This window comes from Trachypithecus francoisi, unplaced genomic scaffold (genome assembly GCF_009764315.1).
Source record: "Trachypithecus francoisi isolate TF-2019V2 unplaced genomic scaffold, Tfra_2.0 Lachesis_group9, whole genome shotgun sequence".
NCBI classification, from domain to species: domain Eukaryota; kingdom Metazoa; phylum Chordata; class Mammalia; order Primates; family Cercopithecidae; genus Trachypithecus; species Trachypithecus francoisi.
The window spans coordinates 11,230,981-11,254,805 of NW_022681474.1; the positions used below are offsets into that span (position 1 = coordinate 11,230,981).

The following is a 23,825-nucleotide window of genomic DNA, read 5'->3' on the forward strand; positions in this document are numbered from 1 at the left end:
GTATGGATGTTAAAAACTTGTATATCCACTTCTTCCAGCATGCTGACACACTCTGAAGGTATATTTTTTGCCTGCGTAGGGAGGTCAGACATCATTTTTTTCTCCCACTTCACGTATGGAATGCTTCCACGTCATCACCTTGTTCATCGTCATCACTGAACATAGTCGCAGACCAGAGGTTGTGCCATGCACACATGGCTATGTCGTTAGTCACTGTGTTCCAGGCATTAGAAACTGCATGGCATCTTTCATGCTAAATGCCTTCTGAAAACTTCCACACCCACCCCTCTGTTCACTGCTGCTAGCGTGCAGTGTTTGCATATTTACTCTCCACTGATATCCATTGATCTAAGGATACCCTAGTCACATGGCTGAAGTAATGAAGTCACGTTTGGAAGAAAGCCCATGGCATAAACATTACTTTTAATGAGAGTTTCAGCTGGAGGATGAGCAGAGCGGTTGTCAAAGAAAAACAAAATCTTGCAGTCGTCATCCAGTCCACCCTCCCTACAGTGACACAAGCCACTGGTACAAAATGTTTGTGAGACTAATCAGCAAAGATGTCCCTGATGATACACGTAATCTCAGCTACTCAGGAAGCTGAGGTGGGAGGATGGCTTGAGGCCAGGAGTGTGAGACCAGCCTTGGCAACATAGTGAGACCTCATCTTTAGAAATAAATAAATAAATAAATATTAGCCAGGTGTGGGGTGCACACCTATAGGCCCAGCTACTTGGGAGGCTGAAGCAGGAGGATTGCTTGAGTCCAGGAGTGTAAGGCTGCAGTGAGCTATGGATTGCACTACTGCACTCCAGCCTGGGCAATAGAGTGAGACGTCATCTCTAAAAAAATTTTAAAAAAAGAAAAAAGAGGCCAGGTGCAGTGGCTCACACTTGTAATCCCAGCACTTTGGGAGGCCGAGGTGGGTGGATCACCTGAGACCAGGAGACCGAGACCAGCCTGGCCAACATGGAGAAACCCCATCTGTACTAAAAATACAAAAATTAGCCAGGCATAGTGGTGGTCGCCTGTAATCCCAGCTACATGGGAGGCTGAGACAGGAGAATTGTTTGAATTGGGGAGGCAAAGGTTATAGTGAGTCGAGATTGTGCCATTGCACTCCAGTCTGGGCAATAAGAGTGAAACTCCGTCTAAAAAAAAAAAAGACCAGGAGAGTGGGCTCACGACTGTAATCCTAGCACTTTGGGAGGCCAAGGTGGGTGGATCACCTGAGGACAGGAGTTCAAGACCAGCCTGGCCAACATGGTGAAACCCTGTCTCTCAAAAATACAAAAATTAGCTGGGCATGATGACGGGTGCCTGTAATCCCAGCTACTCGTGAGGCTGAGGCACGAGAATGGCTTGAATCTGGGAGACAGAGGTTGCAGTGAGCTGAGATCGCTCCATTGCACTCCAGCCTGAGTGACAGAGCAAGACTCTGTCTCCAGAAAAAAAAAGAATAGAAAAGAAGTGCCTGGTAATTCGTGTATTGTGTTAGGATAATAATGAACTGGTAAGAAAACCACTTCTTGAAAACAGCAAGGATGCAGCCTTTGCCCCTCACAGCAGTTTGGGCTTATGTGTGCCTGTTGCATTAGCACAACCCAGCACAGTTCTGTCTTTGGGTTCCTTAATTCCTGTTGGGACCATCTGATCCGCAGGGGTCAGTGTGTTTCTGGGACAACAGCACCAAAACGGTGATGTTTCATGGCCATCATAGGCTTGTTTTGGTGTCAGGTTTTCATCGGCGATGACGTTGGCAAACTAGCCAATGAATTACTCTGCTGCTTTGTGATTAGCAGATGTTTTATCACCAAAAATCTTTAAAAAGTAATGCCATATTTTTTCTTAAATTCTACAATCAACCTTGAATATTCACAATTCCCTTCAATTTTTAGTTCATCTTAATAGATCTTTCTTGTTTTATGATCAGCATATCATTAAGTGGCATGTGTCTGCTGTGATACTGATGGATCATTTTTCCAGTGTACAATCGAGATCGTCCCTTATTCTATGCAGGGTTTTTCTATTTTTCATTAACTCCTGTTAGTCACTTGCAGCACAGAACTTCAACAGTCTATCCCTCTGTTTCTTCAAGTCCTATGTGGTGGTCATTCCAACACTGTACTTTTCTGTAAGACATTTCACACTTACACCACTGCCTAGTGTCGCCAACAGTTTGACTTTCTGTGTTATAGATACACAAAAATGCTTTATTTTTCTTAATGCTCTTATCCACAGGGATATCTGCAGACCTTTGTGATATTTTCTTTTTTCTTTCTTTCTTTTTTTTTTGTTTTTTGAGACAGAATCTTGCTCTTTCACCCAGGATGAAGTGCAGTGGCGCGATCTCAGTTCACTGCAACCTCGGCCTCCTGGGTTCAAGCGATTCTTGTGACTCAGCCTCCTGAGTAGCTGGGATTACAGGCACGTGCCACCACAGCAGACTAATTTTCATATTTTTGGTAGAGGGGTTTCGCCATGTTGCCCAGGCTGGTCTTGAACTCCTGAGCTCAAGTGATCCGCCTGCCTTGGCCTCCCAAAGTGCTGGGATTACAGACGTGAGCCACTGCACCTGGCCAACATTTTTAACAATATCGTTAGACCAGAGAGCAGAGAATAAGCAAAAATACCACAGTGAGAAGTGCACAGGGGCAGGCCGTGGCTCCATATGGGGAATTGTGGGGACCTGTCATGGGTGTGTTCAACCAGCACACATGCCATTTTACCACCCTTTGTGTGTGTGCTTGCACGGGGGAATCTGGGTATGCACAGAAAAGATATCTCTCAGCTGAAGGTGGCTGGGAGAGTCTTTTCCCCCTTGGGGATGCTGAATAAACAGTGTGTTACGTGCCTGTGTTTTGATTGCAACCCACCCCACACGAGATCAGGTGTGGAATTTTCCACTTGTGGTGTAATGTCAGAGCTCAAAAAGTTTTGGATTTTGGACCATTTTGGATTTTGGATTTGGAGATCAGGAGCGCTCAACCTGTATGGTACTATTCAGATGACTTTTTTTTTTTTTTTTTTTTTTTTGAGACTGAGTCTCTTTCTATCGCCCAGGCTGGAGTGAAGTGGAGCGATCTCAGCTCACTACAACCTCCACCTCCCAGGTTCAAGCAATTCTTGTGCCTCAGCCTCCCAAGTAGCTGGGATTACAGGCACATACCACCACACCCTGCTAATTTTTGTGTTTTTAGTGGACATGGGGTTTCATCATGTTGGCCAGGCTGGTCTCGAACTCCTGACCTCAAGTGATCCTCCCGCCTCGGCCTCCCAAAGTGCTGGGATTACAGACGTGAGCCACTGCACCCAGCCTTATTCATATGAATTTTTAACATGTAAACCATCCTGTCTGTTGCACATGGACATACACATAGAAAAGGGGTCTAAGAATGCCTGGGAATAATGAGTACCAATTTCAAGAAACATTACTTGCGAGAAGGTAGAAGACAGAGGAAGAGAAAGATGCAGGAATACAAAGGGGCTTCAACTTTATCTGTAATTTTTTTATTCCAAAAAATATCTGAAGCAAACATTGAGCGACATATTAAGATTTGACAGGATGAGGCCGTAGGCTCTTGGATATCCACTATATTTATTGATTGCTATACTTCAAAGTATTTTTGAAATTTACATTATTTAACAACACATATATATGTAATGAAATAAAGTTCCTTTAAGCATACCAAATTTAAAATTTTATTTTCAAATTTTAAAATGTACTTTTGGCCAGAATGCAGTAAAATGGATACTTTTTAACACAATGCTGGTTAGAAGGTATATTAATGCAAGACTTTTGGAAAGCAAGATAGAAATATTTGTTTAAAAGAAAAAAAAACCCTTTAAAAATATTCCCTACCAGTTGACTCAATAGTTCCACTGTAGGAAATCTATTCTAAACAATCTTAAATTCACAAGATTTTGTAGAAAGATATTTATGACAATGTTATTTTTAATATTAAAATAATAGAGGGGATGTTAAACTATGATAATCTGCAACCATTAAAAACTTTTACAAAGAATCTATAAGAATGGAGAAATCTCTACTTCATAAATGTTCATAGAATAAAAAATGCTCTATTTTATACATGGCACGCTCAGACTGCATTCAATAAGGCCTGAATATATTTGACAATATTAAGGAATATTGTTAATTTTTAAATTTGATCTTATCATCTTGAGATATATTCTTAAGTGTTGAGGGAGATTGAATAATGTGGGATTTCCCCAGTTGGAATAAGGGTGGCTCTTCCTGCTTAGAAAAAAGAACGGACCTTGTGTGATCACTGCCAGATGGTAGGTTCATTATTCTTTCTACTTTATTATTATTATTATTATTATTTAAGAGACAGGGTCTGGCTCTGTTGCCCAGGTTGGAATGCAGTGGCACCATCATAGCTCACTGTAGCCTCAAACCTCACTCCCGGGCTTAAACAGTCCTCCCGACTCAGCCTCCCAAGCAGCTGGGACTACAGGCAAGTGCCACCACATCAGGCTAATTTTGTTTAAAGTTTTTATAGAGATAGGGGTCTCACTGTGCTGGCCGACCTGGTCTCCAACTCTTGGGCTCAAGCGATCCTCCTGCCTCTGTCTTCCAAAGTGCTGGGGTTACAAGCGTGAGCCACCGCATCTGGGCTCTACTTTTGATATTTGAAAATGTCCATAGCAAAAGAAGCTTTCACAAACCTGAAACACACAAAATGTTGACACTGATTATATTTACAGGTTGGATCTAAGTGGGATTTCCAATCCTCTGCATTCCTTTGTTCAGTATGTTTTACATTTATGCCAATTTTAAGCTTTTTAGGGAAAGAGGAGCAAATACAGTCATGCCTCACTTACTAATAGAGATAGTTTCTGAGAAGCTTGTCAGATGATTTCCTCATTTTGCCAACATCACAGAGGACTTACACAATTTGCATGGCATAGCCTGCTACGCACTGAGGCCACACCACACGGCCTAGCCTGTTGCTCTGAGACTGCAAAGCTGTGCAGCACGAAGCCTTGCTGAATACTGCAGGCAACTGTAACACAGTGGTGAGGATCTGTGTCTCTAAACATAGAAAAGTTACAGTAAAAACACGGAATTATAATCTTATGGGACCACCGAGGCACATACCAGCTGGCATTAACAGAAAGGTCATTAGGCTCAACATGACTGTAGGAAAAGCTTTCATCTACTCTTTTCCCACTGTGTGTGTGGGGTGGGGGAAGGGGGATGTATAACAACCTACGTTTTTACACCATTAAATTCTTTTGATTGTTTTATTTTATTTTATTTTACGTTTGAGACCGAGTCTCACTCTGTTGCCCAGGCTGGAATGCAGTGGCGGGATCTCAGCTCACTGCAATCTCAGCCTCCCGGGTTCAAGCAATTCTCCTGCCTCAGTCTCTGGAGTAGCTGGGATTACAGGCACCCGCCACCACGCCCAGCTGATTTTTGTATTTTTAGTAGAAATAGGGTTTCACCATGTTGGCCAGGCTAGTCTCGAACTCCTGACCTCAGGCGATCCACCTGCCTTGACCTCCGAAAGTGGTTGGATTACGGGAGTGGTCACTGCGCCCTGTCCTAAATTCTTTTATTTAACTTTTATTTATGTTAAGTTTAGGGTTATATGTGCAGGTTTGTTATATAGGTAAACCTGTGTCTTGGGGGATTGTTGTACAGATTCTTTGCAAGTATGTCACAAAAGCCTCATAAACACGTCGTGAGATTTTAAGAGACAATGACCGAGGCTTGGAGATGTCTCATCCTGTCCAATGTGACCCCCAGACCTGAGAATCTGCACTTGGGACCTTACGGACCCGGTTCTCAGGCTTCACTTGAGACCCCAAGAAAGAAAAACCCCACCTGCCAAAGAGGGGGATGGCAGCCTGGAAGAACCTGAGGAAGCAAGGCGCAGAGTTGAAGCGCTGTGGCTCCTCTCCCCCGTCACCCCACTCGGCCCCCTGTCCTTCTCATATGAGGCATTTTCTGGCGGAGCAAAGCTGCAGTAGGAATTCGGCGAAGTGGCAGAGCTGGGACCCCAGCGGGCGCCGGGCGCCGCGGGAGCCAGCAGGTGGCAGGGGCTGCGCTCCGCCCGGGCCTGAGTGCACCAGGCAGGTGCCAGCGCCTCCGCACCGCGGCGACACCACCGCCGGCACTCACCCAGGCCGGCAGCTCGGAACCGAGCGCAGGGCCCCGGAGGGAGACCAGGAAAGTCGAAGGCGGAGCAGCTGGAGGCGACCCGCGCGGGGCAAGGTCGAATGGATTCGAGCCGCAGAGGGGTCTGGAGAGAGTCTGCTGTCTGATGGCTTTGCCCACTCTCTCCGCAGTGGGGACACCAGACCGAGTGCACACTGGAGGTCTCGGAGCACGAGAAGCGCGGAGGACCGGGAGGTTCTCGGGCTTGCGTGGGTAAAGTCCTTGGTCCTCACCGAGCACGGGACCGTGCGTCCCGGGGACAGGGGTGGCTATGCGGGGCCGCGGCGGTCCGCAGGGTCCTTCGCCAGCAGGGGTGGGGACGCTGAGTCACGGATCTGTCACCGCTCTGCACCTCTCCGAACCCTCGGGGGCCAAAGCAAAAGCGAAAGCGACTGCGCCTGGCGGGGCCGCAGGTCCCAGAGCCGCGCTCGCCACCTCCCCCGGGCCTGGGCAGCGTTAGCTCGGGGAGTCCAGCAGGGCCCTGTGGAGTTGCAGCCATGGCCCCGCGGCGGGCGCGCGGCTGCCGGACCCTCCGCCTCCCGGTGCTGCTGCTGCTGCTGCTGCACCGGCCGCCAGCGACGCGGGGTAGGGAGTTGGGAGCAGGGGCCCCCGGGCGGGACCCGGGAGGGGGCCGGGGCGTGGAGCTGTAGGGAACCGGGCTCCCCATCTCCCCCGGCCGTGCGGGGCGTCGGTGCCCTCGGGAGCGCGGTGCGCACAGGCCCGGGCCGGGGAGGGGGCGCGGCGCCCGGCAGGAGGGACACGTGCCGGGAACCGGGGTCGCAAGGAGAGCGCCGCCGCTGCGCCCGGGTCACCCACGTAAGGGAGCGGGCGGTCAGGCTGGGGTCTCCGAGGCCGAGGTCAGGAGCAGTTCTGCGAAGCCCGTTTTGGCCACCGGAGCGCGGCGCCGGCGGCGTCCAGCAGTTGGGAGACACGGGCGAGTGCGCTTCTCCCAGGCGCTGGGACAGCAGTGCGGCTGTTGCACTGCACGCGGTCCTCGGAGGGGTCCGGGAGAAACTACCCTCCCGACTCCCAGGCAAAAGTAAATTTTGTCAGTGGGAGCTGGGAGGGTGGGGAGGAGCTGTGTCCCGGGGGGAAAAGCGTCGGGCAAGTTGCACACTTGGGGACCTGGAAACAACTTCCAATTCTTAAGCCATCAGGAAACCAGCAGAGGCCGTCGGGATCGGGTGGGGGTGGGGGTGGGGGCCAGCCTGGAGTCTACACTCGCATGAAAAGGGGGAAGAAATCTGGTGATCGCTTGTATCCGAGAAGAAAGCGGGTCGCGGGGCTCTGATCTTGGCAGGGAGGATGGAAAGAGCGATTCCTAGGGGTTTTGTACGGGGAGCCAGAGGAAGGAGGAGAAACAGTAGCTGGGTCTAACGCTATCCTTGCCAGCGCTTCTTTATCTTTTTATAGTCAGGGAGCTCTTGGAGGGTCTGATGAAAGCTAAGAACTCCCTCCCCGGAAAAATGCGTGAATGCACATACTTACAAAATGTGCATATGATTTCGGGATCAAAGACCCACTGAAGGCCATCCGTGGACTCTCTATCGGAGTTAGTAATTCCACGATCTGTGTGTGTTTTTCAGCGAGACCCCAATAATTTACATTCAGTCGGGCCAGTCTGCCCAGGCCCTGGCCTAAGCCATTCCACGCACAGTTGCTGCTGGCTGGTGTGGCCTGAACGCCCCCACCCCACCCCACCCCCACCCCAACTCTGCGAATTTTCGTGAAGTTTCGTTTTCATGAGACTCTGATGCTTGGATTTTCCCTCACATCTGAGAAGCAGAGTTATGTTGGTGACCTGGTTGCTTCCTCCCAGCTGGCTAGCAGTGTCACAGGACCCCGAGAGCTGGCAGCTGGGGCAGCTGGATTGCACAATGTGAAAGTGAAATGCAGCCTCAGTCAGAGCCCAGCAGAGAGGAGGTGTCTTCCTTAAAGACTGAGTGGATAGGGAGCACCACTGTGAGATCTCTAACCTCATCAGCTGCACAGCCTTGCTCTTTGACCTTAGAAAGGTGTTGCTGCCTTCCCTTCCCAAAGCTCTCGATGTTTTTCTTCTTTTTCTTTCTTTTTTGTTTTCTTTTTTGAGATGGAGTCTCACTCTGTCGCCCTGGCTGGTGTGCAGTAGCGCGATCTAGGCTCACTACAACCTCCGCCTCCGGGGTTCAAGCGATTCTCCTGCCTCAGCCTCCTGAGTAGCTGGGATTACAGGCGCCCGTCGCAACACTCGGTAACTTTTGTATTTTTAATAAAGACGGGGTTTCACCATGTTGGTCAGGCTGATCTTAAACTCCTGCCCTTGTGATCCGCCTGCCTCGGCCATCCAAAGTGCTGGGATTACAGGCGTGAGCCACCGCACCCAGTCGATGGGGTTTTTTTTTTTTTTTTTTTCCTTTAACAGCCTTATTGAGGTATAATTGACAGACAATAAACTGCATATGTTGAAGTTGCACACTTTGATAAGTTTGGAGGTAAATGCATACAGACTCATGAAACCATTGCCACCACCCAGAGTGAACACAACTATCACTCCCAAAGCCTTCCTCATGCCCTGCACAATCCTCACCTCCCACCTCGCCCATCTCCCAGGCAACCATTTATCTGTTTTTTTGGTCGCTATCAATTTGATGCACTTTCTAGAATTTTTTATGAATAGAATTATACAGTAGGAACTCTTTCTTGTTTGGCTTCTTTCACAGACAGTAATTATGCTGAGAATTTATCCATGTTGTAATTTGTATAAATAGTTCATTGGGGCCTGGCGCAGTGGCTCACGTCTGTAATCCCAGCACTTTTGGGAGGCCGAGGTGGACAGATCACGAGGTCAGGAGATCGAGACCATCCTGGCTAACACGGTGAAACCCCGTCTCTACTAAAAATACAAAAAAATTAGCTGAGTGTGTTGGCGGGCTCCTGCAGTCCCAGCTGCTCAGGAGCCTGAGGCAGGAGAATAGTGTGAACCCGTGAGCCGAGATCACATCACTGCACTCCAGCCTGGGTGACAGAGGGAGACTCCGTATCTTTAAAAAAAAAAAAAAAGTTCACTGGTTTCTAACACTGAGTAGTATTCTACCCGCGGCTAGCCTCCATTTGTTTACCATTCACTTGTTAAGGGACATTGGGACATCTGGTTTGTTTCCAGTTTGTGACTATCACATAGAAAGCTGCTCTGAACACTGACATACAGGTTTCTGATGAACACATGATTTCATGTCTCATGGGTAGAGAATGGTTGAGAGTAGAGTGGCTGTCCTATATGGCAAGTGTATACTTAATTTTTTTTTTTTTTTAAACAGTATCACATCATTGTTGGCCAAGCTGGAGTGCAGTAGCATGATCATAGCTCACTGCAGCCTTGACCTCTCAGGTGTTTAATTTTTAATTTTTATTTATTTATTTTTTAAATTTATTTATTTTGAGACAGAATCTCACTCCGTCACCCAGACTGGAGTGCAGTGGCTCCATCTCTGCTCATTGCAACCTCTGCCTCTCGGGTTCAAGTGATTCTCCTGCCTCAGTCTCCTGAGTAGCTGGGACTACAGGCATGACCACCGCACCTGGCTAATTTTTGTATTTTTAGTGGAGATGGGGTTTCACCATGTTGGCCAGGCTGGTCTGCAACTCCTGACCTCAGGTAATCTGCCTGCCTTGGCCTTCCAATGTGCTGGGATTACAGGTGTGAGCCACCACACCTGGCCTCAGAAGTTTAATTTTTAAAGAAACTGCTAAACCATTTCCCAAAGTTGTTGTACTATTTTACATTCCCACAGCAGTGTAGGGAAGTTCTAGTTCCTTCACACCCTTGTCAGCCCTTGGTATGATGAGTCTTTTTAATTTCACCCATTCTAATAGGTATATAGGGGGTTTCTCCTTGTAGTTTTAATTTGCATTTTTCTGACAGCTAGTGATGCTGAGCATCTTGTCATGTGCTTATTTGCCATGTATATATCTTCTCTGGTAGTGTCTGTTTATATCTTTTTTGCTCTTTTAAAAATTGAGTTGTATCAGCTGGGTGTGGTGGCTCACACCTGTAATCCCAGCACTCTGGGAGGCCAACGTGGGCAGATCACTTGAGGCCAGGAGTTGGAGACCAGCCAGGTCAACATGGTAAAACCCCTTCTCTACTAAAAATACAAAAATTAGCCAGCTGTGGTAGCCCATGCCTGTAATGTCAGCTACTCAGGAGGGTGAGGCAGGAGAATCACCTGAACCCTGGAGGCAGAGGTTGCAGTGAGCTGAGATTGCACCACTGCACTCCGGCCTGGGCGACAGAACGAGACTCTTTTTTTTTTTTTTTTTTTTGAGTCTGTCTTAAGAATATAAAATTGAGTTGTATCATTATTGAATTTTGGGAGTTCTTTATATACACTGGATACAAGGCCCTAATCTGGTATATGATTTGCAAATATTTTCTCAGATTCTGTGGCTTATCCTTTCTCTTAGCAGTGTCTTTTGAAAAGCAGAAGTTTTTAGTTTTTATGAAGTCTAATTTATTAATTTGTTATGTTGTGTTTTAGGCTTTTGGTGTCATATCTAAGAAATATTTGCCTAGCCTAAGGTTACAAAGGTTTATTTCTATGCGTTCCTCTAGAAGTTTTATAGCTTTAGGGTTTACATTTATGGCTATGATCCATTTTGAATGAATTTTGTTTATAATGTGAGGCATGAATTGAAGGTTGTTTTGGGGTTTTGTTCATTTCTATATATGCATATCCAATTATTCCAGCATCCTTTATTGAAAAGATTATCTTCACTGACTTGCTCTTATGCCTTTTGAACATTAGTCAGCCATATGTGTGTAGGTTGGTTGTAGTACACAAAACACCACTACACAAAAGTTAGTTCTATTTCTGTACATTCACAAGGAACAATTAGAAATTTAAATTTTTTAAAAAGTCATTTGAAATAACATTAAAAAGCATTACTTATGGATAAATCTAACAAAATGTGTGAAAGACTTGTATGTGGAAAACCACAAACCATTGCTTAGAGAAATTAAAGAACTAAATCAATGGAGAGATATACCATGTTCATGGGTTGGAGAAATCAGTATCACTAAGGTGTGAAGTCTCTCCAGATCAAAATTCTTTAGGCTTGCTTGTAGAAATTGACAAAACTATTCCAAAATTCACATGTAAATGCAAAAGACCTAGTATAGTCAAAACAGAACTGAGTTGGAAGCACAAGACTTCCTGATTGTGAGACTTAATATGAAGTAACAGTAATCAAGACAGTGTGATGTTGGCATTAAAGATGGGCAGAGGGATGACAGAGCAGAAGATACCTGATGTTTTTAAATGAGCTTGGAAGAGAAGTGGACCCAAACTGCTAAATTTGCTACATGGTAGTATGATTCTGGTATGAAATTGTAGAGAACAGCACATTTCTCATCACTGAGAGAGTAAATAACATTGTCTCCAGCTTGTATATGGAAAACCACAAACCATTGCTTAGAGAAATTAAAGAACTAAATCAATGGAGAGATATACCATGTTCATGGGTTGGATAAATCAATATCACTAAGGTGTGGAGTCTCCTTCTTGTACTACTAGGCATTTCAGTCTGCAAGATTGCGGGCGATGGCCAAAAGCAGCTGAGAAGACAATGCTTTCTTTGAAGACAAATATCCTTAGCCACCAATTTCAGTTTGCTTTTTTTATATAAGGTATAAGTGCACTTGGGGGTGTTTTCACACCTTTTTAAGTGTCTTTAAGTATTTTTAAGCCATTTTTGAGAACTCTAGGGGTCTTTTTCCAAACCTTTTATTTTTTATTTCCTATCCATTTTATCTAGTTGTTACTGCTTCTGTGCCCCTACTGATAGCAAAAAAGTGGTAAAAACATAACCGCACAAAACATGTGCGAAATCAACCTAAATGTTAAACAGCAGAGGACTGCGTAAATAAAATGGAGTTGTTTTCAAGTAGTAGATATCATATGATTCATGTTTTACTAGAAGAAGATCAAGAAGTAGTTGTCATTGAATAGGGAATATGTCATGTTGGTCATATGTGGCTGTGTATGCAGTTGTCTGCCTTTTCTTATTTTTTCTGCCATAATTTGAATTGTTCTGTAATAAGAAAAGTAAATAAATAAAATTACAAAAGAAATAGCACAATTAAGATCTAGAATTTTGGAGTTTTTTTGAATTCATCTTTAATTATAGCTGATCTTGTCTGGTAATGTTTTCATGACTTTATAAAAGCTTGTCCAACTCACAAAAGCTTGTCCACTGCATTCCAGCCTGGGCGACAAAGCGAGAGTCTGTCTCAAAAATAGCAATAAACATAATAATAGTAATAATAATATGTATCTAAATGAATAAATATATATAAAACTCCTCAGTAGATATCCTGGGAGTCATATCAGTGTTGCTCATCAGACATAGTTGATGTGATTTGAATGCTTCTTCTTGGAAAGGCTTGATCCCCTTCTGTGCAGTGAGGAGCCCCTGAGGGTTTCTGTGCAGGGGAGCATTATTGGAGCTGCATGGTGAAAAGGTTGCTCTTGTGCAGAGTGTGAAGAATGAACTGTAGTCAGGAGAGTCCAGAGAATAGGAGCTATGTTGAGGCTTTTGCAATCATTCTGGTGGGTAGTGATGAAATCCTGAATGCAGGCGGTGTCAATGCAGGAGACAGAAGAGGCCGGATGTCTTCTCGAGTCCTAAAACTATAGAATGCATTTCATTATTTTTCTTTCATTTGCCCTTCAACCTGTAGCCCTCGACTCTTGCAAGCCTCCAAAAATCATTATTTAAGGATTTGAGCTATGGAGAAATTCACCTGGCACACAAGAGGTGGGTCGGGAAGCTCAGTTAATGAGTCTGAGAGAGAAAGAAAAGAATTGCCAAGTTTCAGGCAGTGAGCTGGAGACAGTCTGTACTTGTAGCGAGCTCCAAAAGGAAGTGTGTTGACTTGGCTGACATTTCAGTGGGGCAAATAAGGAAGGAAGGTGGTGGGTGACTGTGAGGCCAGAGGCCTTTGCCTTTTCCGTACACCAGCTCCACAGTGAGCTTCCTGAGGGCAGGAACCACATCTGACACTTCTCTGAATCCTACTGCCCTTAACTCATGCAGGCATTTGAAAGGTGCTGTAAGCGAGGGGAATGTTGGAGTCGATTCTGACTCTGCTTACAGGACAGGGGGACCACGCTAACCCGACAACCTCTGAACTCTGGATATGAAAGCAGGGCCGAGGCTGCCAGCTCTTATTAGACTCTGTATACCAACCTGATAGATAAGGAACTCTGATTCACAGGTTCTGGGAAGCAGAAAGAGGTGTGGCCCATACACTATTTTGGTAACTTCATTTAAATGATCGTTAGGACTTGTTGTATACGTTTTTGGCTACTTCAGAGTTTTGAAAGTCTCAGAGCCATAAGTTTACTCCAATTTCCATTACTTCATAATTCTGGTATATGTATTCAGAAAATATCTATCGTATACCAGGCTTAGGAACGTGAGAGTACCAGAGAACTGTGAAATACACATACCATCTGCAAGGAGCTTATAATATTGTAAATAAGGTGAGACTTGTTTACGTTGAATAACTAGGGAACAATGTTATGAGAAAATATGTAGAAAGTATAATTGAAGTATCTAAAGATATGATTAAGGCATGTGGAAATGAAGTTATTGCTTCAATTAAATGTATTATCTCTGGAGGATAGCTTGAGTTCAGGAGTTTGAGACCAGCCTGGGCAACATGGTGAGACCCCATCTCTAGGTTAAAAAAAAAAAAATTAGCCAGGCATGATGGCATGCGCCTCTAGTCCCAGCTACTCAGGAGGCTGAGGCAGGAGGATTGCTTGAGGCCAGGAGTTTGAGGCTGCAGTGGGGCATAATCGTACCATTACACACTAGCCTGGGTGACAGAGCTAGACCTTGTCTCAAAATAAAATAAAATAATAATGAAATAAAATAAAATCATTTAAAAATAAAATAATAAAATGAAACAGTGTTAGTAATATCTCTAATATAGTGATGAGACAGTCCAACTTTACAAAGTAACTGGCCATCATTTGCCTGGTTGGATTGGCTGCAGTACCATTGATATCCTTGTACATTCAAACATCAACTATTCACGGATTTATCTTGGTTTGAGGACCGTTCACAATGGAAGAACCACTGAAAAGACTTCCTTTCTCAGCAAAATGACAGAGTAGATACCGAAAAACCCCAGAAATTATAAATAGTATAGTGCAAATGCCTTTTAAAATCCTTAGCTAATAAACAACAATCAACTGTTTAAAGCAAAATAATAACAATGGGTCATGGGGTATAATGTATGTCAAAGCAAAACATATAACAACAATAGCACAAGGACTTGGGGGAGAGGCTGGAAGTCTGCCGTTTCAGATCCTTACAGGACACGTATGCGGTGGTATAACATCACCGGAAGGAAAACTGTGATAAGGTAAAGATATATAGTGGATGCCCTAAAACAACCACTAAAATAGTACAATGAGTTATAGTTAATAACCAACAAAGGAGATAAAATGGAAACATAAAACATACTCGGAGAATCCATGATGTGATCATCTCTATAGAAAATCATATGGAAGCTACAAAGCTGCTATTAGAATAAGTGAGTTTACAAGGCTGCAGAATACAGAGTCAATACACCGAAAAATCAATATGCAAAATACTAGCAACAAAAAATAAGAAATTGAAATAAATATACCATCTGCAGTGACATAAAAATATGAAACACTTAGGGATATGTTTGACAAAAAATGTACAAGGCTGGCACACTGAAAATTATAAAACAATTCTGGAGAAATTGCAGAATACTTACATAAATCAAGAGAGATACCATGTTGACGAGTTTTTAAGAAGACTCAATATTATTAAGATACCATGGCTGGGTGTGGTGGCTCACGCCTGTAATCCCAGCACTTTGGGAGGCTGAGGTGGGCGGATCATGAGGTCGGGAGATCGAGATCATCCTGGTTAACACAGTGAAACCCCGTCTCTACTAAAAATACAAAAAAATTAGCCAGGCGTGGTGGCAGGCACCTGTAGTCCCAGCTATTTGGGAGGCTGAGGCAGGAGAATGGCGTGAACTCGGGAGGCGGAGCTTGCAGTGAGCCAAGATCGTGCCACTGCACTCCAGCCTGGGCGACAGAGCAAGACTCAGTCTCAAAAAAAAAAATAAAAATAAAAATAAAAAAATAAAAATCAATTCTTCCCCAAACTGACCTATAGATTTAATGAAATCTAATCAAAATTTTAGCAGTCTTTTTTTGGTAGACATTTATACACTGTTTCTTAAATTCAGTAGGCCAGGCGGGGTGGCTCACGCCTGTAATCCCAGCATTTTGGGAGGATCCCTTGAACCTAGGAGCTTGAGACCAGCCTGAGCAACATAGCTACACCTTTCTCTACAAATTAAAAAAATAGTATTTAGCTGGGCATGGTGGTGCACATCTGTGGTCTCAGGTACTCAAGAGGCTGAGGTGGAACAATCACTTGAGCTTAGGCAGCCGAGGCTGCAGTGAGCTGTGATCGTGCCACTGCACTCCCCGCTGGGAGACAGCGTGAGACCCTATCTCAGAAAAATTAATTAAATTTAATTTAAAAACAAAAAAACAGTAAAGGATCTAGAAAAGCAAACTCAACTTTGAAAGTGATTAACACAGTCGGAGGACTTCTACCACCTGACTTTAAGATCTATGAGGAAGCAACAATCGTCAAGGCAGCATGGTATAGGTGTCAAAATAAACACACAAACAGATGGATGGAACTGATTGGTGAGTCAGCCATAAACACACACAATACACATGGTCCTTGCTCAGAATTCTACACAAACACCCCTGGAGGTCCACGGCTGCTGGAAAGGGGTAGGGAACTCTTCCTGCATAAAACCTGTTACAGAGGCAAGAGACAGGCTGGCTGTCCTGGAGGGAAGGAGCAGAATAACTGAAAGCTTCAACCCTGAGGTCCAGACACACCAGGCCTGCATGAGACTCAGGACAACGGAAAACCACCCCTAGTGCCACCACCATCGGACAAGCAGGCAGCAAGCGGGTAGCACAGCCATCTGTCACGGAGGGCAGGATGGGGTGGGCAAGTGTGGAGAAATAACACTGTGGTTTAGGTAGGTAGAGAAGGACAGAAGATGAATGTGGAGGAGAGCATGGAGAAAAAGCCTCTGACACTCCAGCACCAGAGGCCTCAAAGCCAGTGGGGCTCTGCAGGTAACCACAGCAACAGCAGCATCCAAACCCACCTCAACAACTGGTGAAATCGACTCCATCTCCCACACCATCAGCCTAGCGGAAGACACGTCCTTATCGGAATGGGGAGTAGTGGCAGCCAATGGACAACAGATGCCTGAGACAGGAAGTGAGCAGAGCGCTGCCCCTGTGACGGAGGAGAAGGCTTTGGGATGGGAACTGAATGGGAAGAACAACCCTGAGTTTGAGATTTCTCCCCTCCCACCCCCACCCCTGCCTGGTACAGGATCCCTAACCTTCAGAAGCAAGAGAAGAGGTCATGGAGTTCTACCTGGGATGTGTTTGGGATGTGAGGTTTGGGATGTTTTTGTGTGGACTTAGGTGATGCCTCTCTTGTGACTCACCCACTGTGTCCTTTGCCCAGTTAGGCCATTAGAGTGTTTGTCTTGTGTTGATTTTTATGAGAGTCCTCTACGTGCTAAGGTTCTTAACACTTTGACATTTGTTATTAATGTTTTTTGTTTGGTTGGTTTGTTGGGTTTTAGGGGTTTTTTTTGTTTGTTTGTTTGTTTTTTTGAGACGGAGTCTTGCTCTGTCACCCAGGCTGGAGTGCAGTGGCACAATCTTGGCTCACTGCGACCTCCGCCTCTCAGGTTCCAGTGATTCTCCTGCCTCAGCCTCCTGAGTAGCTGGGAATACAGGCTCCCACCACCACACCCAGCTAATTTTTTGTATTTTAGTAGAGACGGGGTTTCACCGTGTTGTCCAGGCTGGTCTTGAACTCCTGACCTCAGGTGATCCACCTGCCTCAGCCTCCCCAAGTGCTCGGAATACAGGCATGAGCTACTGCACCCAGCCTATTCTTTATCAAATTTACTCCTGGCTACACTTGCACTTTACCAGGGGCATGTACCAACAACTGTAACTAAACAACACCAGTCACTTCCAGCAGAGCAGAGCTGTGTCCGTCAGTTCATCCACTCTCTCCAAAGCACTATATCCCAGCAACAGAAAGCATTCCAAAATGTATGAATGACCAACCAGAACTGAAAGCAACAGCAGCCTTTGGGAAAAGGATGCTTCATGGGGAACAAGGTGTCTTTGCAGTTGCAAAGAAATGGTCTGATCTTGGCCGGGTGCGGTGGCTCACACCTGTAATCCCAACACTTTGGGAGGCCAAAGCAGGTGGATCACGAGGTCAAGAGACCGAGGCCATCCTGGCCAACATGGTGAAACCCCGTCTCTACTAAAAATACAAAAAGTAGCTGGGTGTGGCAGCGCATGCCTGTAGTCCCAGCTACTCAGGAGGCTGAGGCAGGAGAATCACTTGAACCCAGGAGGCGGAGGTTGCAATGAGCCAAAATCACACCACTGCACTACAACCTGGTGACAGAGTGAAACTCTGTCGAAAGAAAGAAAGAAAGAGAGAAAGAGAGAAAGAAAAGTAAAAGAAATGGCCCAATCTTGCAAGTAACTGTGTGGCATTTGGGATAAGGGAGGAGTTATTAGACTCCCCCGCCCTTCCGAGGTTTCAGAATAACTCATGGCAGGGTTGTCAGTCCTCGGGAGACCAGGAGCTGACTCTATGAGTTGGCAAGGTCTCTCCAGGCCCAAGACAGCCATGCCAAAGAGAAGGCTGGGGGTGAGGAAAGATCAGTTAGTCACTCCCCCAACCAAAATCCAGTCTTTCTCTTGACTTTTCACCTGGGGACCTCATGTCTCCCTTGTTTTCTGGAGTCACTGCCCTGTGGCTGGTGGGAGACTGTTCAGCCACCAATGACATAATAGCACCCAGAGAGGAACACATGTCCAGGTCGATTCAGGCTTTCACAGAGGAAAGGAACATTTTATCACAGAGCAGAGTCTTGTGTTTTTATGGGACTATCCATTCTGACCTGCTATCAGATGTTTCTGGAGTTGATTTGAGCTGGTTTTTCTAGTTATTCCTCTTTGCCCTGCCCTACTCCCACTGCCTACCTAAGTATTTTCCCAGATATTTTAACATAAAACAAAGCAGCACAGGTGCAGGTATAAGATTTTGGTAGCAGGGAGTGAAACCTATGGTTCTACCAAGCTAAACACGCATATGAGCACACACAAGGGAGTGGATTTTTGAGATGGAGGTGGGAGAATTTGATCCAGTTAAAAGCTATTAGAATAGAAATTCAGGGCCGGGCATGGTGGCTCATGCCTGTAATCCCAGCACTTTGGGAAGCCGAGGCAGGGCAGATCATTTGAGGTCAGGAGTTCAAGACCAGCCTGGCCAACATAGTGAAACTCTGTCTCTACTAAAAACACAAAAATTAGCCAGTCATGGTGGTGGGCGCCTATAGTCCGAGCTACTCAGGAAGCTGAGGCAGGAGAATCACTTGAGCCTGGGAGGCAGAAGCTGCACCTGAAGTGAGCTGAGATCACACCCCTGCACTCCAGCCTGGGCAAGAGAGCGAGACTATCCCTAAAAAAACAAAAAAAGAAAAGAAAAGAAATTCAGAAGAGCATAGTAAGAGAAACCTACAAATTGATTCATTGATAGAATCAATTCCATGACCTGAAAGGGTATGAACAAGATATTACTCATGACTTTAAGAGAAATTTTAAATGAGTGCTAAAAACTCCCTTGTCGGGCCAGGCACAGGGGTTCATGCTTGTAATCCCAGGACTTTGGAAGGCCCCGGAGGGGCAGATCACTTGAGGTCAGGAGTTCGAGACCAGTCTAGCCAATATGGTGAAACCCCATCTCTACTAAAAATACAAAAATTTGCTGGGCGTGGTGGCACATGCCTATAGTCCCAACTACTTCAGAGGCTGAGGCAGAAGAATCGCTTGAACCTGGGAGGCGGAGATTGCAGGCAGTGAGCCAAGACTGTGCCATTGCACTCCCAGCCTGGGTGACAAGAGTGAGACTCTGTCTCAAAAAAAAACAAGACAAATTTACTTAATTAGTCTCCTACTGACAACATACAAGATTAGTTACAGATACTGGCTGTTATAATCCATAACTTTGTACATACTCAGTTTGCAAATATACCAGCATATCTGTAAAATAAATTCTTAGGGGTGGAATTGCTAGGTTAAGGAATATGTTGTAACAATGTCTCACAGGTACGCAGACATATCTGTAAGATAAATTGCTAGGAGCAGAATTGTGGGGTCAGAAAGCATGTACCTCTATAATCTTTGAGACTGTAAATATGCCCTCACTAGGGTGGTACAAGCAATCTGAAAGTTCTGGTTGACCTAAAAAGTTTATTATTCAACTTTCTGCTCTTTTCTGATTTGGCAGCTAGAAGTGCTGTCTCCTGAAGCTTTCTTTTTAACACTTCTTTCATTGTGAATAAGATTGAGCATTTTAAAATATATTTAAGAGCCATTTGTATTTCCTTTTCTGTAAGCTGCCTATTGTATCTTTTTCTTATTTTCCCATGGGATTTAGCACTCTTTTTGTTGATTTTCAAGGGCTTTTAACATATGAGAGGAGGTCAGGTGTGGTGGTTCACACCTGTAATCCTAGCACTTTGGGAGGTGGAGGCAGGCAGATAACTTGAGCTCAGGAGTTTGAGACCAACCTGGGTAACATGGTGAAACCCAGTCTCTAAAAGAAATATATATATATATATATATATAAACTTAAATATATATATAAAAACATATGTAAACATATATATAAACATATATACACATATATAAAAATATATACATATATATAAACTTATCCAGGCATGGTGGCATGTGCTTGTGGTCCCAGCTACTGGAGAGGCTGAGGTGGGAGGATCACTTGAGCCCAGGAGGTTGAGGTTGCAATAAGCCATGATCGTACCACTGTACTCCAGCAAGACCCTGTCTCCAAAAACAAAAACAAAAACATATGAGAGGAATGGCCCTATATAACATGGGATGCAATTTCTTTTTCATTTCACCATTTGCCTTCAGTTGATGCTGGGTTTTGCTACACGGAAAGGATTTTATTTTGAAATGGGCTAGATCACCTAAGTCAACCTCAATTACCAGGTCTGCGCTGATGCACTGGGCAATTGGTCTTACTAACAAAACAAATGCAGTACTTTGTGTAAAGGCTACATAGAGCAGGGGTTGGCAAACTTTTTCTGTAAAGGGCCAGATAGTAACTATTTTAGACTCTGCGGGCAACCAGGTCTCTGTTCCAACTATGCAGCTCTGCCACTGCACGTGAAAGCTGCCATTGACAAGACATTAATGAATGAGAGAGGCATAAAACGTTACTCTCAATAACAGGTGGAGGCTGGATGGGGCCTGTGGGCCACAGCCTACTGACCCCGGCACAGAGGCCGCCAGGGGCCTCCCTGCCCCAGGCTGCAAATCTTCCTGCCACTGCATTTGGTCTCCCCGTCAATCCACCCTGAGGCAGCAGGAAGATGACTTCACTCAGTTCTCTTGTCTGGAACCCAGCCTTTGCACCAACTGCTCAGCAGGGACTTACCGAGAGCTTCCTGACCTGGAACCAAAGAGACATGCCCCAGCAGCTGTAGGCAGCCCGTTGGTTTCCGTGTTTTACAGCTGCCTTGTTAACCCCCGTCGCTGCCCTGTACCAGTGTCTTAGCCAGTGACACTCAGGACCTAGACACACTCGAATAGTGGGAAGTCTGGGGGAGATGTTTCTGGCCACGTCCCCATGGGCACCAGGACCCAGAGTACCCTCCAGCACTGCCCACCTTCAGCCCCTCCACACCCAAACCATTTCTTACTCATCTTTTCGATGCACAAGAAAACCTAATAATGTGATTCATTCATAAGAAAAATAGTCAAAAGAAAATCTTACAGTTATTTAAAGTGCCTAAAGAAAAACCTTGCTTTTTAAATTTAGCCACAATTGAATCGTTCAGGCCAGGCCTGATGGCTCACGCCTGTAATCCTAGCAGTTTTCGAGGCCAGGCAGGAGGATCGCTTGACCCCAGGAGTTCAAGACCAGCCTGGGCAATATAGAGAGACCCCCATTTCTACAAAACAAACAACAAACAAAACAAACAAAAAACTAATTAGCCGAGCATGGTGGTGCATGCCTGTGGTCCCAGCTACTCAGGAGTCTGAGGTGGGAGGATTGCTTGAGCCTGGGAGGTTGAGGCTGTGGTGAGCTACAGTCACACCACTGCACTCCACCTCCACGGACAGAGTGAGACTTTATCTTATAAAAAAAAAAAATCTTTCTGGCATTGGACAAGACCTCATCTTAAACAAGGAAAAACCAACCATATTGGCTTGGAGAAATCATGGTAGAGTAATACATTAACTGCCTCCTTGCCTTTTAAGAACTAAGGATGATCCTTTTGGAGTTTCTTTATAGAACCACGGTCTACAAAATTGGTGCCAAAGGGGATTTTATGTTAACTGTCATTAAGGCCTTGAATAGATTCTTTCCTGGCATCCACAGATCTTTATATCAGGTACATGATCAATAACACCAACCTCATTCATTTTTGCCTACTGGAAAACAAGTCAACCTTTCTTTTTTACAGGTTTCATTGTTGTTGTTGTTGTTACATAATGTAGGAAAAAAGTCTGAAGTTCTCCTACAGCTCACTCAAGTCAGATTGTCTTTAACATTCATGTTATGTGCTTTTACATAGGAAAGGAATTTTTTAAGGACAAAGAAATATCAATAGTTGTTAATAAATAATTATCAACAACAACTAAAAGCCATTAGTGAATACAGTGTCCCCAGAATGGAAATGGAAGTGACACACATTTCATCTTTTCTTTGCTTCTGAGGCCAGTCCCCTTAGATGTAGACTCGTAAAACCCCTCATGTCCACAGAATTGAGCTCCTGCACCATTGCCGGATGTGTAGCTGAAGTTTGGAGTCTGAGTCCAATTCCACCTGTCACAAAAGTAAAGCCGTCTGGAGCAATTCATCTTGCTTCTGGTTTCTTCTGAAAAAGAGAGGATAATGAGATAAACTGGTTACAAAGGTAGAAGTGAAATAAACTGAACTCACTTCTATGAGAAAGTCAGGCTGAAGACTGGTTGAGGAACAGAGTTCATCCATTTGTTCTTCCAACAAGGATTTCTTGAGCACCTACTAGTTCCAGGTACAGTGCTGGGCTCAGGATCACAGTGTTAGCAAAACAGATGTGGCCCTACCGTCATCTGGCTCAGAGTACACACAGTGGGATGCACGTGAATTACATAATCTCAACATCTCCAGTACAAACTGTGGAAGAGACTAGGGGAGAAAGAACTCAGCCCAGGCCCTTGTGTACTCAGGGAGAGGGATGGTCTTCCTTAGGAGGCAGTGTTTCAGTGAGCTAGGAAGGGTGGCGGGAGACAGAGTGCCACGGTGGGTTGTGCTTGGGAAGAGGTGGGTAGCATGGTGAGTGATGCAAGGGGAGCCCAAGACCATTATGGCCGGGGGAAGAGAGCTAGAGGGGCTGGCCGAGCCCTGAAGACTTCGTAAAGATTTGTTTTTATTCTAAGAGCACTGGGTGGTCAGGGAAGGGTGAAGTTGTCAAAGATGCATTTCTTTTCTTTTTTTTTTTTTTTTTGAGACAGGATCTCGCTCTGCCACCCAGGCTAGAGTGTAATGGCTTGATCTGGGCTCACTGCAACCTCTGTCTCCCAGGTTCAAGCAATTCTCCTGCCTCAGCCTCCCCAGTAGCTGGGATTACAGGTGCGCCACTAATTTTTTGTATTTTTAGTAAAGATGGGGTTTCACCATGTTGGCCAGGCTCAAAGAGGCATTTCTAAAGGTGATGCTGGCCACAGAGGCCTGTGGGAGAGCCTGCAGGGGGTCTATCTGGAGGCAGTTGCTGTCGTTCAGTGAGAATTGGAGGCTATGTCCACAGTGGAGAGTCATGAAGACTTTTGAGAGATACTGAGGGCTTGGAGAGGGGTGGGAAATGAAGGGAGAGGGTGTTTCATTGACGACCCTCTCCCCACGCCCCCATCTCTAGTTTTGCTGACTGACTGGCACTTCAGGCGAGGCTCTGGGAAGGCTTCTGGGTGACGGATGCCCTTCCTGTGCATCCTCCATGTGCCTGGCACCTGGGGGTTTTCCTAAGGCACCCCTAGGATAAGCTAGACCCAGCCCTAAAGTTACTGACTACCGCCGCATGTGCCTGGAGAACGCATCTTACAAGTGGAAACCTCTTCACCCTCCCCTGTCCTCTGCACTTTTGCAGGCATCACGTGCCCTCCCCCAGTGTCCGTGGAACACGCAGACATCCGGGTCAAGAGCTACAGCTTGTACTCCAGGGAGCGGTACATTTGTAACTCTGGTTTCAAGCGTAAAGCCGGCACGTCCAGCCTGACTGAGTGCGTGCTGAACAAGGCCACGAACATCGCCCACTGGACAACCCCCAGTCTCAAATGCATTAGTGAGTAGCCCACGCCACCCCACCCTCCTCCCTCCCCCACCCCGCCAAGGCTGCACAGAGAGAAGATACCATCTCAGGAGGCAAGGGATCTGTGCTGAGGTCTGAGGCTAAAGACAC

At 45.5% G+C, this 23,825-nt stretch overlaps 1 protein-coding gene across 16 annotated transcripts in view; it reads left to right on the top strand.

Annotated features, from left to right (window-relative positions):
• Positions 1 to 6,102: 6,102 nt before the first annotated feature.
• Positions 6,103 to 23,825, top strand: part of IL15RA (interleukin 15 receptor subunit alpha) — a 52,041-nt gene continuing 34,318 nt past the window's right edge. For 5 of the 16 annotated variants that reach the window (XM_033209363.1, XM_033209370.1, XM_033209379.1 and 2 more), the window contains exons 1-3: positions 6,556 to 6,772; positions 22,955 to 23,002; positions 23,514 to 23,708. In XM_033209363.1, coding sequence (XP_033065254.1) covers positions 6,685 to 6,772; positions 22,955 to 23,002; positions 23,514 to 23,708 — 331 coding nt within the window. In that variant the 5' untranslated portion in view covers positions 6,556 to 6,684. Of the gene's footprint in view, positions 6,397 to 6,503; positions 6,773 to 22,954; positions 23,003 to 23,513; positions 23,709 to 23,825 lie in introns of those variants that run through there. The other 11 variants (XM_033209365.1, XM_033209367.1, XM_033209372.1 and 8 more) reach the window with 7 other exon arrangements.